This window comes from Diorhabda sublineata, chromosome 6 (assembly GCF_026230105.1).
Source record: "Diorhabda sublineata isolate icDioSubl1.1 chromosome 6, icDioSubl1.1, whole genome shotgun sequence".
NCBI classification, from domain to species: Eukaryota; Metazoa; Arthropoda; class Insecta; order Coleoptera; family Chrysomelidae; genus Diorhabda; species Diorhabda sublineata.
Genome location: NC_079479.1, coordinates 10362045 through 10379561, shown reverse-complemented (window position 1 = coordinate 10379561; position 17517 = coordinate 10362045). Strand labels below are relative to the sequence as shown.

Genomic DNA, 17517 nt, shown 5'->3' with positions numbered 1-17517 from the left:
TCATTCAAGTGAACTGAGACACTCAGAGTATTTTGTACTCAGATTATAACTGCTCAACGAATAAAAGGTGATCCAACCTTCTATTACTCGCAGCGAAAGAAACGACATAACTAAAATAATTTTATTACTAAGATTATTCACATGACTGTTTGCATTAATTTAGTACTTACTACTTGCTTATTTTGAAGACAAGATCTGACATTGTGATGTTTAGCAATATTGTTTCTATCAACCTTGTCCTTGCGTCGGTTCAACTTATTTCATATTAGTTTTATATGTCTTTCGAAGTTAATAATATGACTAATTATTATCTATTCAACTGAATTCACAACGGGTGATAGCGACTATAGTTTATAATTCTTATTTAAAATAAACATACAAATAATAATGAATTATTGTTATTTTAATAAACTATATCATTTTTTAACAAGAAAACCTTCACATATACTTTTGACCACGCTTTGATGTCATTGGGGTCGCTGTGCAGTCTCTAAAGTTTATTTTGGCTATCTTTGTTTAAAACGCCATTTTTTTTGGAGTTGTATCTTTTTTCCACTCATCGATTTAATTGTATTTGATTGTAGTTGTCAGAAGCACTTCAGATCTAAAAATTTATTTGAAAATTTATATTCCAAAGGAATGCACTTGATTGATGAACAAATCGAACAATATTTGCCACCGTCGGATGTATCATGTGACGTTGCAAAAAAAATCGTTAATGGATTCGAAAATGTATATTCTAGTGAATATAAATTCAAAAATTTTGAATTATTCGAAACGGAAATGGGAGACGGTAAGATATTTATTTCACAATTTCATTCGGTTATGTTTAATTATTCCAAACTGTCCTATAGGTACATAGTTAATCATTACAAATAACTCACCCCAATCGGAAATGCAGGGTGAAAATGAATGACATCTCCTGGATCACTGGATTTATAATTACAATAAATACAATTTGTATCTAGAATACGTCTATATACAATTATATATAATTTTATATATCACTGTATATATCTATATACAACTATTTTATATGATTAATAATTATCTATATATATATATTATGTTTATCTGAGATTAGTATAAAACAAATCACGCTTTGTTTAATTGTACAGATTGTTTGTATACATCAATTCCTAAACTAGCTTTCAAATGTTTAACAATATTATGAGCGCAATTTTGTCCTCGTGTCGGTTCAACTTGGCTCATATTGGATTTTTATTTCCTTCGGGGTCAATAACCATAACAGACTGTCATGTTCGGATTGCAAAGTAAATACTAATCTTCAAGGATTTCGTCAATATTACTTGCATCATCTTCAGCTATATCAAGCCACTGAGTTGGCGTCTAATAGACTGGAGTGTACTGATTCTAAATTTCATTGTTCATCTGACTTCCATTAGGAATTAGAAAATGTTGAAAAAAAGTGAGAGGATCTCTTCCACACCTCATTTTAGGTCTGTTGGCCAGTTTCTCTTTAGTCTTCGGTCGTCTCTTCCTGGCATCAATGGGTGGAATATGGGATTATCGTGTGACTCCAGCTTTTGGTAATGCATTTAGATTCACTGTTTTATGGTTTCTTGTACTGTTGCAATTAGAAGATCTTCATGCATCTTATGGTTTGAAACATACCAGGAGAGCATCAACCATTGCTCGCAGAATCTTAGATTGCGCTCTTTGTGTAAGTCCAGATTGGAATGATGACAGTCTTGTACATTAAGATTTTATTTTCTAACGACATTTTTTATTTTTTGCCTAGCAATCAATACAATTCTTTCTTTTCGAGATCTTTTCGGTTGCGTTTCTTTTTAATGTGTTTTCTACAGTCTAATTTGGCATCTAACTGCATTCCTAGATATTTAATGCAAGATGATTATTGAAATTCTAGATAAATGCTTGATTTCTTCGTTCAAACTTTACAATATGTTCGCATAATAATCTTAGTTAATAGTTTTTCCTTTTTCAAGAAATTGATATTTTTCGAGTTATCAACGAAAAACTAAATACCATTTTTTTCTTTTTATTTTGCAATTTTAATTTGCACCAAAATCCTTAAAAAACATTTTTCTACGGATCATTCCAAATCCGCTTATATTTTAAGGACCTTTATCTCTTTTTTTCACGTTTTTGAGCTTGTTGACTAGACTATTGCTCCGACGAAGCTTTCAACAGATTAACAAACTTAAAATGACACAAACGATTTAAGCATTTATGTATCAGAAAGAGATAGAAGAGCACTCCACACCATAATTATAACTTTTTGGGTAGTGAAATATTTTGTAATAAGTTTTAGTAAAAATTGTTTTGTTTAGTCTTTTATCTAATATCTAAAAGACATCCTCCAAGTCTCTTTAGTTGTTATTATTTGTTATATATGTTTCAGCAAACGTGACTATATTCTGCGGAGGACCTGTCCGGAGTCTCTCTTGGTTACCAACTCCGTACACTTCATTAAACGAACTCCAAATATTAGCCGTTGCCATTGGTCAAGATTTCAACGGTACTTACCGGGTAGATCATAATTACTCTGAACGAACTTTGATTCAGTTTTGGAATTTCGGAATATTAAAAAATCGTGTAGATTTTCAAACACCTATTTTTGAATTAGGTATAATTTTCGATAATGGTCCGATATGGCATATGGAATGGTGTCCAACTGGATGTTTCAATCCCGAAAATTCCGACAAAGGATCTAGAATGGGACTATTGGCTGTTGCCAGTTCGATGATGCCAGTAAACATTTATTCTATACCGTTTTTGAAAGAAGACGAAAAGTAAGTATTAATTATTACTCAACTTAAGGTAAAGCGCAAATTGGGACACATATAGCACGAGTGAGGCGACGCAGCACAGCACATAGCTTTGTAATCTAAAAAATTGAATACATTGACGCTAATTGACAACGCAACGCGACCTGACGCGTGAGCTCACAGATGTGTCCCGCTGTAGCTCATAAACAGTTTGCTGTGCTACAAGTGTCGGTTACTAGCAAGTCTTTCGATTCATTCTGAAATCATTATCACTCATTTTAGTTGTAAATTGTTTACTGTTTTTTCTTTTCGATAGAATAAATCTGTTAGGTGATTTAAATTTCTTCCTCATCAAGGAATAAAACAACTTTTCAATAAAAACAATTGTTTTTTTTTGATTGTCAAAAATGTGAGACATTTTTGATGCCGGTTAGTCGCGAACTGCCAATCAAATCCAAATCCCACCGTTTCCTATTTGAAAACGCGTGTCTCACTATGCGGATCACCTCGTGTAGCATGTCACGCTATCTACCACGTGCCATATGCGTCCCAATTTGCGCCTTGCCTAATAAGAATTAGAACTACCGTTTATGCTCACCAGTAAACGCCAATGAGTCGCAGAGACAACAATAACCTCTCAAAATATTAAGATCATTTATAGAAGCCGGCAAACAAAAATTGATACTATAATGATCAAGGGGGTAATCACTGTAACAGCTGGTGAAGCTATATAAGTATAATAACTGGGATGTAACCGCTGTCTCCACTGTAATAACTGCAGGGTAACCACTGTAAAAAATAAATCGATTCCTTCCTAGAAGTAGGAAGGCAGCTACTGACAATTCTCAAAATGTCAAAATGGTAAGAGAGTTATTCTATACCGTAAGTGAAAAAGAATGAGCCGTTGGCCCGAGCGAAAAAGGAATCGTTAAGAGACAATAATAAAAAAAATTTAATTCAAAATTTACGAAACCGCGGTGATCCGAAGCCGATTTTTTTTTATTTCTTCCTGAGACGCACTTCTCTATATAGCTAAAAATTAATTGAAATCCTTGATGACCACGATTTTGTCGACCACTATTCAACATAGTGCTACATCAGTTTTTGCAATCAAAGTAAAAAAATCGCATTCAGCGCAGATTTTACTGATTAATTACTCGGATTTTTTTATATTTCAAGGTCAGCACTCCAACTTACATAATCCTGAAAAAGCAATAGGAGGGTTATATCCTCAAAATCCCTACTTTCAATTTTGCCAAATTCCCACTACGAAAACATTCATAAACTTACATCGCATTTCAGGCACTGGAACTCGGTTTTTCCTTCACATTGATTTGGACAGTGACATTTTGTGCTAATGGATTCAATCCAATGCTGTTTGATGCCATACCGTATGGTGGATAAGGGTTTGGTAGGCTTTTGCTCTTGGTGTGGTGCAATTCCATATGTGACAAGCAAACTTCGAGCTACATATCATCAAAATGCGAATAAAGAGTCTGTCTCTTCATTACATCCATTTTTGCTCGCGAGTAACTCACTGTTCACCAACGAAACATCTAAAAAGTAGGCAAATATTGGCCACCACGCATTCTTGTACAAAGATTCGTAACAGCTTGATCACACTTATCTACCCCGTCTGTATGCTAGTTGTAGCTGGCAATCAATAAAGGTTGGGGATTGCTACTACAAACTTTTTTTATTAGACCATCGTGTTGTAGATGTCAAGTCCCAATTTTCAAAGTTGGTTGTTACCGAGAGATTATTATCGTTCCAGCGACATAAAAATATGTCGTCAGACATCTTGTAATCGCTGTAGACCCGTTATTCCTTTTTTAACTGGTTAACATCTTTTAGCGAGCCGTTCTCAAAACGGTTAGCCCTTATCGTACCAGTCGCATAGTAGCCTAACTGTCGCAGATGTTTCATCAATTACAACTTTGAGCTGGCAACTTCCCGAACTCAATGAGGGTGAGAACTACATCTCCACCTAATCTGAAATCTTTTTCGTCAGAGCTTTATCCCGTGTACAAACTAAAAGCTACCATGTAACCAGTACTGTCACACGAAGCCAAATTTTATGGGCTTTCCATAGTACGGAATCATGCTTTTGTCGACATTATAATGCTCATCTAGATCGTAATATTTTATATATACAGTCTTTTATTCGGTAACATAGCACCCAAAATCACATAAATCTCTTCTTATATAACCGTCAATGACTTATTTTTCTGTCCCACATAGGGGTTTGTTAGGTCTATAATTTCTTCTACTAAATATTTGTGATAAAAGATCCTGATATATTTTAGGGGGTTTTTACAATTCTGAATTTCTTCAGACGTTGGTTGTGTGTTGTACTTTGTGGATGAAAACTTTTTTCTACAAAGTCGTCCTTTTCTTCTTGGTTTGTGACTTTTTAGGCGGATGATTCCGCGCTTTTACAGAAAAAAGGGGTCCATAATCTTCATCATCACTTTTAACTCAATGAAAATGATCACAAAGTTCCGGTATTTGATTAGAGCCCTAAAGATGTTTATGGCAGATTATTATCTTTATTTGCTTGAAAACGTTGTAGTTTACATCTACTTTGTAGCAATTAGCGTCCCAAGTGGTTGACGTTAGCCTTATACTCCTCATCAGACTTGTCACTGTCCTCATCAGACTTATTACTGTCCTCATCTGTAGCCTGACCACCTTGTTCAATAGGTGTTTTCAACATAAGGTTTTCCGCAGTCTCATCCTCACAAATCACACCTTAGAGCCCAATGTGCATGACGTCCGATTTATCGGACGACAGTAAAATCACACACATAAAAACCGAGCTGACAATTTTGATATGAAAAAACCTTACGTACCACTGTGTTCCGCTATTTTGGAAAATGACAACTGACAAGCTGTTTGAAACGGGGTTGCCAGTGTAGGAAAACTACAAAATTAATTATTTTTTCAGTGAAATCTCTGAGCCGTTCGGAGATTTCTCGTTTATTGAAAATTCTTTTGCTGTTTGACCTAAGGGGTCAAGTATTCGTCTGGCTTGATTAAGCAACATCTGCATTTAGGATTTCATTGCACCTGAAAGAATTTTATAGTTTCAAGGTGCTCTATGAATATAATGAATTATGATTTTTTTATTATTTATTAGAATATTTGATAGTTGCTACTGCAAATTAGTTTCAAATTCAAAAGACGTTAAATTCAATTTTTTTCAGGGGTTTGTTTTATAAATTGAGTCCGGTAATCAAGTTACAGTTAATAGCAAAAGAGAGCGAAATGAAAAGAACAATTTTTGCTACAAAAATATCCTGGAGCAGAGTAAGTATTTTTTTATTGATGCTTAATCAATTTCTCTTCATTTGAGGATATATAATAAATTGTCATATTTTTCAAATTATTTTACTCTGAAAAATAAAAAACACCACAATGATTTCTTTTATTTCAATATTGTAAATTTTATGTAATAAAGGTAGAAATAACTCTTATATGTATAACTTTTTCCATTCTTTTTTACCAAGTGCTGTTATTTTTACTCCTCTCCATGTTGTTCCTCTTTTCTTTCAAGTATAGTACCAATTACTTTGTCCCATGCTGTTTCAAGTCCTTTTTTTCTTTTTACATAATTTTGCTTTCCATACTCTCTTTATTGGTCTCGAATCTTCCATCTTTCTAAAGGACGTCACTAACTTAACTATCTGTGCTCAATGAATTCCATTAGTGACCTAATCTCCAGATGTCCTATTTGGTAATTTGTCGAACCATTCTTTCCATATTTGCAGTTTGCAATGCACTACTTGTTCTTTTATTGGGATACAATGTTTCACAACCGTAAAATATGAATCGTCTTACTAAACACTTTTACAAGGGCCGGTTTCTTTTCAACCTGCGTTAGGTTATAAATAAGAGACAAAACAATAATTTTATTACCAAAATATTAGTACGCTTACGGTTACTTTTCGACATAATCACTGAAGAGATGGAGACAAATGTCATATCTGTAGACAAGCTTTTCAATAACCTCTTCAAAGAAAGTTGACGCCAATGTAGCCTAACCGTTCAGTAACAATAGAGTACAAAGCAGACCTTGAAACTTTTGGAAATTTCGTAGACAAAGCGGTAATGGTGAATCTGCGGTTTTCTTTAACCATTCTATCAACTCGTTCAACCAGGTCATCTGAAACGACAGTTTTTCGTCCTTGACCATCTTCATCATGCACAATTACGGCCATCTTTAAACTTTCGACACCATTCACACACAACACCATCACTCATGAAGTTTTTCCCATACACACAACCCATTCTCCAATGGATTTCTGCAACACTACATACATATTTGCTAAAAATTTTATTACCTGCTTCCAAATGTTCAACGGCTGTAAGTTGAAATTTGTAAAAAATATGTGAAAAATAAGAAGGGGATGTCCCTCACAAACCGAGGGTGATGGGGCAAAATTGAGGTTATAGTTGGATTTAGGAAGTCTTTAGCAAGACTGTGCCATGTGTGTTGTCGATATTTTTGAAAAACCCAGTAGAAGATGTCATTGCCCTTCCTAGCATGTAATTTCGAATGGTGTTGCGGAAAGTTCAAATAAAAGATTGAAACGTTGGCATTTTAAGAAAACTCTTAGGACAGTTTTATTTTGAGTCCTTAACCCGCAACGCCAGTCGAAATTACGTACTAGGAAGGGCAATAATTTTAACAATGACATCTTAGCAATTATTTTTTTTATTTATTTTCCATACTTGAAACCTTACTTACTAAGCTACCTAAAATTTATGTCCCTACGCCTTTAGTTAGACACCTTACTTTCAAAACACAATATCTAGTGATTCTTTCACCTAACCTAAACATATTTTTCAGGTTTCCGGTTGTACAAGTATAGCCGTCGGTTATTCGGACGGTAATGTCGGTTTATATAACCTCAACGTTACTTCTAACTTGATTAAATTCAAAGATCAAAATTCGATAGACGTATTATTACCTTACAAAATACTTAAAGCGCACACACATTTTATATCAGGTAAGCAGGTATCTTAAGGGTCAATCTTCACACTTTTACGGTAATAAAATTTTATTTATTTCACAATTAAACTACCACTTAACTTGATCACCCTCCATACACTATTTACACTACCAATACACCAATAAACGATAACACGCGCGTTTTGATAAAAAAATCTTCAGTTACCGAAGGTGGGACATTGTTGAGATATTTAGTTTGTTAGTGAGTAGTCTCAGTTGTAAAGTATTAAAACATTCAAGTTATCAAATACGTGTGTTCAAAATTCCTAACCTCAAATGGCATACGGCCCAGGGTGTGCCTCAACAATGTGCTTACATTTGGTTTTATTTTTGCCAGCATCTTTTTTTCACTCTCTGGTCTAACGCTAGATCATTAATCCATCTAAGTCTCTAATCGTTCACTTTTCCTTTCACTGTAAACCTCATTGTAATTTTTTTCTTATTTATTTGAACAGTTTTTAATTAAAAAAAAAGGTTGGATAAATTTATAATAGTCTATCTCTCTTAAGTATTTTATTTATTTATATACTAACTATTCACTAACACTCACACGCTTAACTATTCACTAATATTTAATTTATGTACACGCTTATCTAATTTATTTCAAATGCACCGTTCAGCTCTTTTTGAATTCACTTGTCACTGTCCCGATGAATGAGGATTGTACCAAAAGTACGGTTCCCATATTTTTTACTAAAGGAAAACACTGTTTTTGTTATTAATCTATATATGGTTGAATAGCTTACCCTGCTGTCTATTTTTATACATTTTTGAAGACGGTGCTTCAGCTTTTATATTCCTAAGTCGAAGGAGTCTCCAGCTAATTCGTTGAGGAAGCGTGTGACATCTACTCGGACTTGATCGTCGATCTTGAAACGTTTCTCCCTAAGGGTTGAGTAAGAGGTGAATATCGCCACTGGCTTAGTCCGGATGATGAGCAACGCGGAGTTGAGCGTTGCTCACCGAAGTTTGGTCAATGTTTTACATTTATCTGATTCTATTGTCGTCCGAGTTTGCATGAAATCCCTTAGGATACACTCGCCATAATCTTTCCTGTCGTCTGTGTTTGTTTGATTTCGTTGGTGGCGGTGGACTAGACGAAAATGTTGTTTTGTTTCAGGGGTGTGAAGAAATACCCACGTTTCATGTGCTATGATGAGATAGTCCAAAAACTTCTCCTAGTTGCCTATTCCTTCACATTGTTAAAGACTCTTCCGAGCATAGTCAAGGCGTTGCTCCTTGTGTCCGTTAGTCAGTATTCCGGGGATTCAACGAACACTCACTTTGCAATAACCCAACCGTTGCTGTTAAATGTCTGCCTTTTGTACTATGGGAAGCTTCAGAAATACGTAGTTCATGGACATTGACCCTCCCATTTTTGGGCAGCTCACTGTTGATCTTCTGAACAATCGCATCCGAAACCCTTGGCCTTTCATTCTATTCTTCATCGTCAACTTCCATGCCCTGTACCATTTACGGACGTGCTGAACCATCTCTTGCAGTTGTCAAACGAACATTAAACAACGTAGTGTGAATCGCGAATGGGCGGGATCGGAAGTGAGGAAACCACTACACACTGTTGGATTTAGCCTAGCACCTTCTCCCGATACTTTAGCTTTGGTACAACCTCCGTATTCTCGATCAAAGTATTGACTAACATACGGTCGATAGACTCTCGTGGCAAATATTAAAATCCTCCTTCTAAGACCTTCGTAATCTTGAAATCTTTATATTGCCGTAAACAAACCAAAAGGACTACTTAGAGATTGTTTAGATAAAAGAAAGTAACCTAAACCTCAAAAAAATTTCTGCGCACTCGCCAATCGTTTAACTCCGATAACATATTAGAAAAGAACCGGTTTCACGGTCTATACCAATTGGCAAGTTTTCAGTACCATCAAACGGACTTTTTTAGGTCTCACTTTAATAATTCTGTGCATTGTTGTCGTTTGGTTATAGTTGAATTATACTTATACAATACTTTTATTTGTGAGGTGTTAGCCCAACTAATAAAAAAGATGAAGTAGATTCTACTCTGAATCAGGCTGCTCCTTCGTTATCAACAGTAAACTATTAGGTAGCAGAGTTTAAATGAGGCCGTTTCACCTGCGAAGACCAGCATCGACTGGTTGACCAAATGAGGTGACGATTCCAGAAATGATGAATAAAATCCACAAAGTGGTACTGAATGATTGTCCACTGAAAGTGCACGAGCTATGGAACAAAAACAACGTTGTGAAGATGTTTCCATCGAGTTTTTGACAATGTTTCACAGAGTTAAAGTCGTTTTATAACAATGGATTAAAAGTAGGCCCATCACTTCATACCCAAAACTAAAGAACAATCAAAACAATGGACTGAAAAGGGAGAACCAGTTCCAAAGACCATTCCATCTGCAGGCAAGGTCATCGCGTCGGTTTTTTGGGATGCGTGTGGGTTAATTTACATTGACTATTTTGAAAAAGAGGAAAATATCAATAGCTAGTATTATGCAACGTTTGAGCGAAGAATTCAAGCAAAAACGGTCATATTTGGTTAGGAAGGAATTTTTGTTTAATCAAGACAATGCATAAGATTCCTCATCCGTTATTGCAATGGCCACAATTAATGAATTAGAGTTTGAATTGCTACTTCATGCACCTTATTCGGCTTCCTCATCCGTTATTGCAATGGCCACAATTAACACACCTTATTTGCCAGATTTAGCTCCCTCGGATTATTTTCTCTTCCCTGTCTTAAAAAAATTACTCAATTATTAGAAATTAAACAAAAACTAGGAGAAAGATATTTTACATTTTCAAATATATATTGTCTAAATAATAAATAAAAGCAAACGATTGAGCTCTTCCGGTTGCTCCACTTCTTAAATATTTAATCTAATATGAATTATTTTAACCGTATTCTATTATTTTTAGTATTATCTTGGATACCAATCGAAGGTGATAGATTTTTAATGACCAGTTCGTATGATAAAAATACGTTCGTGTGGGATTTACTCACCGAATACAGGTATTCAACAAAAAAGAACAAAATCTCAACGGACGGTACTTGGTTAACGAATTGGTTATCTTTTGTTACCGCAAATGAGGAAGCTACACTTGCTAATGGTAAGTAAATATTTGCAATCCGTAGAAGTTAATATCAAATGAACCTATCACAAAATTACCTCTATAGATTTCATTTTTCGAAACTCAACTTGTCATATCAGTTTCTAATGAATGTGGAAGTTCAAAAATGAGTTTCGAAGTAAGTAACAAGTTGTGTGATGTTACTATACACGTAGTAAGTAATAATAATCCAAGGAAAATAGTATTGAATAGTACGGTCAATCTAGACATTGGGTGATACCTAAATCAATAAAATTGTTCAAATTATAATTATAAACGAAATTTAAAATTCCCCACAATTCCCATGCTTAGAAAGTTTTATTCAAGGTCAAAGGTTGACAAAAAATAGTTTTCCGTGATTTTCAGCGAAACTAAGTATTTATTTGTATAATTTATAGTCCGGTCAATTTAAACATTCGAAATTAAATAAAATCCCATCAAGCTGAAAATCAGTAAAATTGTTTAAAATGTAATTAAAAATAAAATTTGAAAGTTCCTCATCATTCGCGTGTATGAAAAAAATTTTATTCAAGGTTAAAGGTCAAAGGAAACCTTGATTTTTATCATAAAAATACCTCAAACAAAAATTGTAGATCATTGATGCATCTATAAAAAATATGTAAATACTTTTTTCCTATTATCCACCGTTTCTGAGTTATTTCGATTCAAAAAGCTGTAACAGTATTAATATGCACACGTTTCCACGCCACCAATGAGGTAGAGAGTGTACTTAGCGCGTTTTTTAACGTTAACATGTAACTTGGATTCCAGATCTGGATGTAAGGTCGAGGCTGAAAGGGAGCACATTAAGATGGCGCTTCAGTAGCGAGTAGAAATAATTATCAGAGTAGGATAGTAAATTAAATTGTTATTTGCATATCGTAACTATTGAAAAAATGCATTTAACAATTATATGAATGGTAATAAACAATAACATCTACAAATTATAAAAAATGAAAAAAATTATTATACTGTTGGTTGAAAAAAAGACATATGTTGAGACATATCAAATCTTTAATTTTTAATTTTTGTCTAACTGTATAACTTTTCATTGAACACAATTTTCCCAGTGTTAATATCAAATCACTATACACGTTTTTGTATGGATTTACGGTAACCTGTTATATATTACAGCTGTCAAATTATATTTTGAAGAATAGGACTGACTTAAGTTCAATTATATTTTCTACGGATAGCATCATCTAATATTTAAAGTATTATTATTACTTATTGGTTAGGTTTTTAACGTTTTAACTACTTAGGAAAATTTATGTTACCATTTTCTGTTGCTTCACAAGATTTTTTTAAATAAAATTTCACATTGGTAACACAATTCCATAAATATTTTAATATATTCAATAAAAAACCTTGTAGAATTTTTTAAAAAAGACTTTCCCGCTATGAAATTCCGTTAGCATTTAAAAACACTTCTAAATTTTAAATGAACTGTTTTTTATACAAATAGAGGCAACTTTTCTTGATCCAAAACATTGATCCATTCATTTTAATTTATATATTAATTATTCAACTGCTTTTAAGCAATTAATAGTATCTATACTGTGGAAGATAAAAAAAAATTTCAGTTTTTGAGTCAGTCAAAAATGATATTTGAAAATTTCCAAAAAACCTTTTTTCTCTGAAGTAAAGTTCCTTCTAGTATCAAAATTTAGATTCCTACACCAAAATTCGATCAAAGCGATTGCTTTTATTGTGGCTGATATTTTTATAGTTTATATGAAGACTGTCCATTTGCACGGGGATCACTCTTTGTACCTTCAAAGGTCACCTACTTAACAAAAGAATTTCAGCACGCCAAAAATCTGTCGTAACTGAAATACGAGGCTTGAAGACTGCTTTCAATCAATTTTTGAGTCTGTGTGTTTATCCTGGGAGCCATCATAATGCTGAAATTTGCATTAGAACTCCGAGTCGAGCTATTTTATATATAAATAGTTGAGATTTCAAATACTGTATATTTCTCAATTTCAACATTTTCGACCCAGCACACTCCATTCTGTTTATAACTGCTAGATTCATATCATTTCCACTTGCTACACTAGCGCTATTTTGGTGAGTCTTCGAACTGTTATTTACTGTTTACAAATGGACACTTTTCTCCCGTTCAAGACAGTCCTCTTTACCTCTATACCCCATAAATCACAGTAATGAATTTTCTTTGTGTATTGAATTTCAGGTTTAGTTACATTGACGCAATACTGTCATAGGGAATATTTAAATGAAAATTCCAAAGTCTCAAATTCTACAGGAGGTACAATATTAACGTTATCATCTAGCGACTGGTTAAACGGTTTCGTGCATGCCAATACAGTTGGTGAGATTATAGGATCATTTCCACACCAAATGTTGTTTTGTCAAGATTTGTTGAAAAAGGGAATACCTTTCCGATGTGTAAGTAAAAATATTAGATGTGATTAAAACATATGGTGAATGATTTTTTTAATAAATATTATATTAATACCACCATCAGCTAGCAACGCTTCATCCCATATAAATGGGAGCATATTTGATAAGCTTTATAGATTAATTGAATTTAATCTACCGTAACCACAGTTTCAGGAAATAATATCAAAACGTTCCTTTCTAATAGAATTATTTTTATTCGTGTAAAACTAGATTTTTCTTACCTGTACGAGATTTTACATTTTTCAATCAGGTCAATAGCCTGTTTGAAAAATAAGTTGTACACTTATTGACATTTTCATGTTTGTAAGATCGAAGGATATCCTGAACGATCCTCATCCTTAATTATCTCATTTTTATTTTTAAATCGCTTATACCTTAAAATAGTCTTCTAGTTAGTACTGTAATGTTTTTCTTTTTTTTTAATTATACGATTTCTATTCGTGGAGTGAATTAATACACTATCTTTTACGTTATTAATTTATTAACACTATACACTACACGTAACTAATTTATTTAAATTCTTCATAGTGAACTATCTAATCACATTCCCATGTTTTCCGTTTTGTAGCTTATTTTCAACCGTTAATTTACTGTTAACGCTAACTTAAAGCGTCTAATCACCTGGCATAATTTCGACTGGAGCGCCTTCTGAAATAATACTTCAAAACGCTGAAAAAAAACACACTAACATATACCACCTCTGTCAATAGTCTGATCGATGAATATATATTATATCCTTAAAGTTATACTGTAAACTATTTACCTCGTAGTTCATAGCACTTTTCAAAACACTAGTAAACAACTGATAATATAGGTTAAGATTTTTGCTATAATACCAGATTTTAAAAGCTAAACAATTTAGTTTTGACACTGCAATAAATTTAAAATGACGCTCTAGTCAAAATTGTACGACGTGACCATGTTCTAAATTGCACCTTAACCAACCCAAAAGGAAGTTGCTTTCTTTTACAACGTCTAATTCTGTTATTTCTTCAAGACAATCTCTTGGGCAGTCTCCCAGAAGAGCAGATGCTCGATCGTATCTTCTTCTCCGTCACACTTTTAGCAAACCACTTGTGGATTACAAAACTAACAATCCACTATTTTTCCAGTTGTTGGGTTACACGAAGTTAATAGATAAATCCAAGTCTCCTGAAAAAAGGGCGATTGTCGAAAAGAAAAAACAAGAATTTTTGAAGCTTCTACCCAGAAAACGGGCCTATACTGCGAAAGATTATATGGTAGGTAAAGACCCTTATGATGTATACGAACCTCTTCAATATCAAGAATCAATAAATCAATATGGCGTACTCTTCTGTGATATTAAACCGGTATGTATAAAATTTGTCTTAATATTGACGGCAGATTACTTTTTGCTTAATTTTCTCTGCTCTTTAAGTAGTATCTTTTCGAAAAACAAACATAACCCCTACACAATCAATTTCAGTGATTTATTGAATTATTGATACTGAACATACCCGACGGCCAGTTGAAGCCTAATTCAAAATAATTTAAAAAATCTATTGTTGATTGAAAATACGAGAGATTTTGAAAACCATAGGCATCTCACAGGCATGGTGTTTTCAATTTGAATAATCACATGGTTATGGATAAGCTATCTGCTAGCTGGGTGCCTCGTTTGATTACAACCTGCCAGAAACTCAATGAATACTTCGTAAAAGTAGCCAACCACAACTTACCTGAGACTAAACAGCAATAAAAGAAGCTTCTCAGGGTCAAGGAAGGGTAGAAGAAACCGAGCGGATTTACATGCTGAAACTTATTAAGAGATCATTTACTACAACACAAGCTCGAGCAGATATTCTCAACAATATTATTTTGACATTGTAGTAGTTGATTTTCTTCAAGAAAACATAGATTTGGCATTTTTGTAATCTAAAAACTTTCTTAGTTTTATTGGTACCTTCCGAGACCAGGAATGAACCCAATATTTCCATTTACAACAAAGTTTTTCTTTTCGATTTGTCAAAATAAATTTGTGCATGAGCTAGATTGCTATAGTTTCTAACTTTTTTATAACGATTGTTTGACTTCTGTGAATCCCAAGCGACACTACTGACACGTCAACCACCTCGATGTGCAACTCTTGTTTTGGCAGAGCAGGCAGAATCTACATTTATTTACACTACCGCTCAAAAGTTTTTGCTAACCCCATATATTTATTATTATTTAACTGTCACTTATTTCTTCGGCGTTCATGATTGTAGTGTAGTTTTCGTTCTCGAAAATTCAGACTTGTAAGTTTGACTAAAACCAAGGAACTATCGGTTCAAATTTTTGGAACCGTTATGGCATAAGAACAATAACTGTGAAATAGGAGGTTTGATGATGAAGGTAGATGTATTGGACGATACAGATAAAACACGATCCAAAAATATTAATTGTCATACAGCATTTCACCAACTATTTACTCAAAGTCTTTCAAGTATTTTTTCCTTTGTATTTATGAAGAATTTTTTTAGGGTCACACTCATACCTTGAAATTGACTACATACCAATCTGAATATTCCAAACCTAATTTATATCCTCTCCAAGAAATAAACAAGATCAGTTTCAACCCTAATAGACAAGCAAGTTTGTACTACGCTGCTGGATACCAAATCGGATTTATCAGAGTCACTTATATAAAGAGTCTGGATACAGATGCTCAAATAGATAAATCCGAAAAAAGGTAATCGAAAATTGAAAAACTATTAGCATTGAACTTCTACTGCGGGAAAAAGTTTTAAACGAAATTCAATTATCAGTGAGAAAATATCTTGTCGAAAAGAGCTCGTACTGTGTCGAGGTGCTGCTAATCCTGAATAGATGTTAGTTCTAAAATTTCTTGAAGATGGTGGTCTATTGAAATATATTTAATATGCTTGATGAATATCCGATAAGGATTAATATTTATATCTTTTGCTTTATAATTAACATTTGCAACATATTCTGTGTTTTTATAAATACTTTTTTTGTATCTATTATTCTTTTCACTTTTTTTGCTTTTTTAGTATTTATTCCAGAATCGCGCAGAGGGGAGGGAGGTTATTTATCTATTATGAAACTATTAACTAGACTAATTTGTCTTTAATTTGCTCCAAAAATTGAGGATATTACTTTATTATTATTTGTATAATTTATAGGAGGTAGAGATTATTGCCTCACTAAAAACTTATGGCTTGTATATATATTTATTGATTTTTCATTTGTAAAGATTGAAAATAAAATTTATGTCAAAATGTTTCATGGTGAGTTTTATTCTATTTTATATATGACCTATTTCAGGCTTTGAAGGATGATATTAACGGACTGTTATCATTTTTATGTGAATTAACAACAATGTCTCTAGTTAAGTTCCTTGATATAAAAAGAACATTCAACGATATTCCCAATATACTATACCACTAAATAGAAGAAGTACATTTATAAAATCACATTAGGTGAGGAAACAGAAGTAGTGAAAGTAGAAAGGCTGTCCACAGAGAGATGCATCATCGTCTCCATAGTGGTAATTCTAGTCGACGATGGCCATTGAAAGATTACATAGTCAGAAAAAAACTCAAAAATGTTTAAAAAATAATTCAAAGGCATTGGACATAACAGATAAATGGTGGAGAGCACATCTTGAGGTAAAGGTAAAGGGTTAATGAGAATATCCCCAAATGCAGCTTGAGAAGTTTTTCTAAACATAACATAAAAGGGAGATCAAAACGGTAGTGTACAGAAAAGACCAATCACAAGAGAATTAGGGACTCTGAGTCCTATTTCAAATGCCTTCATCTTTAATAAGTATTTGTGCGTTGCTGTATCAGGTAAATGGTAAATGCAAATCGAATCTAACCATTGAAAAATGTTATAAGGATATTATATAAACTTACAGATGTATTCCAAACTAAATAATCATCTACAAAGAATAACCTGACAGAAAATAGCAGAAGAAACATCTGCGTACGTGTAATGTCGCTGTGAAGTACTATGTAAGCACGTGTTTAGTAGACTAGGTGAGGAAAAGTCCAAACCAGAATCTTACATTAAGGAGTCAGTATTAAGACTGTGAAGTCTTGATAAAAAACTAGACCTAGTTACATCAAGAAAAATCCGAACTACTTTAAAAATTAAAACGCAAAAAGATTAAATTTCATAAATACTTTGTCAGCATTAATTTCCAGATAAATAAGGTTTGTTGTATACGCCTTTCAAGGAATTTAGTTCGTTC

The 17517-nt window shown here is 33.4% G+C and overlaps 1 protein-coding gene across 1 annotated transcript in view; it reads left to right on the top strand.

Annotated features, from left to right (window-relative positions):
• Nucleotides 1–16545, top strand: part of LOC130444933 (uncharacterized) — a 31210-nt gene extending 14665 nt beyond the window's left edge. The window contains exons 10-17 of the mRNA XM_056780322.1: nucleotides 585–793; nucleotides 2387–2777; nucleotides 5960–6062; nucleotides 7606–7765; nucleotides 10683–10874; nucleotides 13069–13283; nucleotides 14411–14629; nucleotides 15782–16545. Coding sequence (XP_056636300.1) covers nucleotides 585–793; nucleotides 2387–2777; nucleotides 5960–6062; nucleotides 7606–7765; nucleotides 10683–10874; nucleotides 13069–13283; nucleotides 14411–14629; nucleotides 15782–15994 — 1702 coding nt within the window. The 3' untranslated portion in view covers nucleotides 15995–16545. The remainder of the gene's footprint in view (nucleotides 1–584; nucleotides 794–2386; nucleotides 2778–5959; nucleotides 6063–7605; nucleotides 7766–10682; nucleotides 10875–13068; nucleotides 13284–14410; nucleotides 14630–15781) is intronic.
• The last annotated feature ends 972 nt before the right edge of the window (nucleotides 16546–17517 follow it).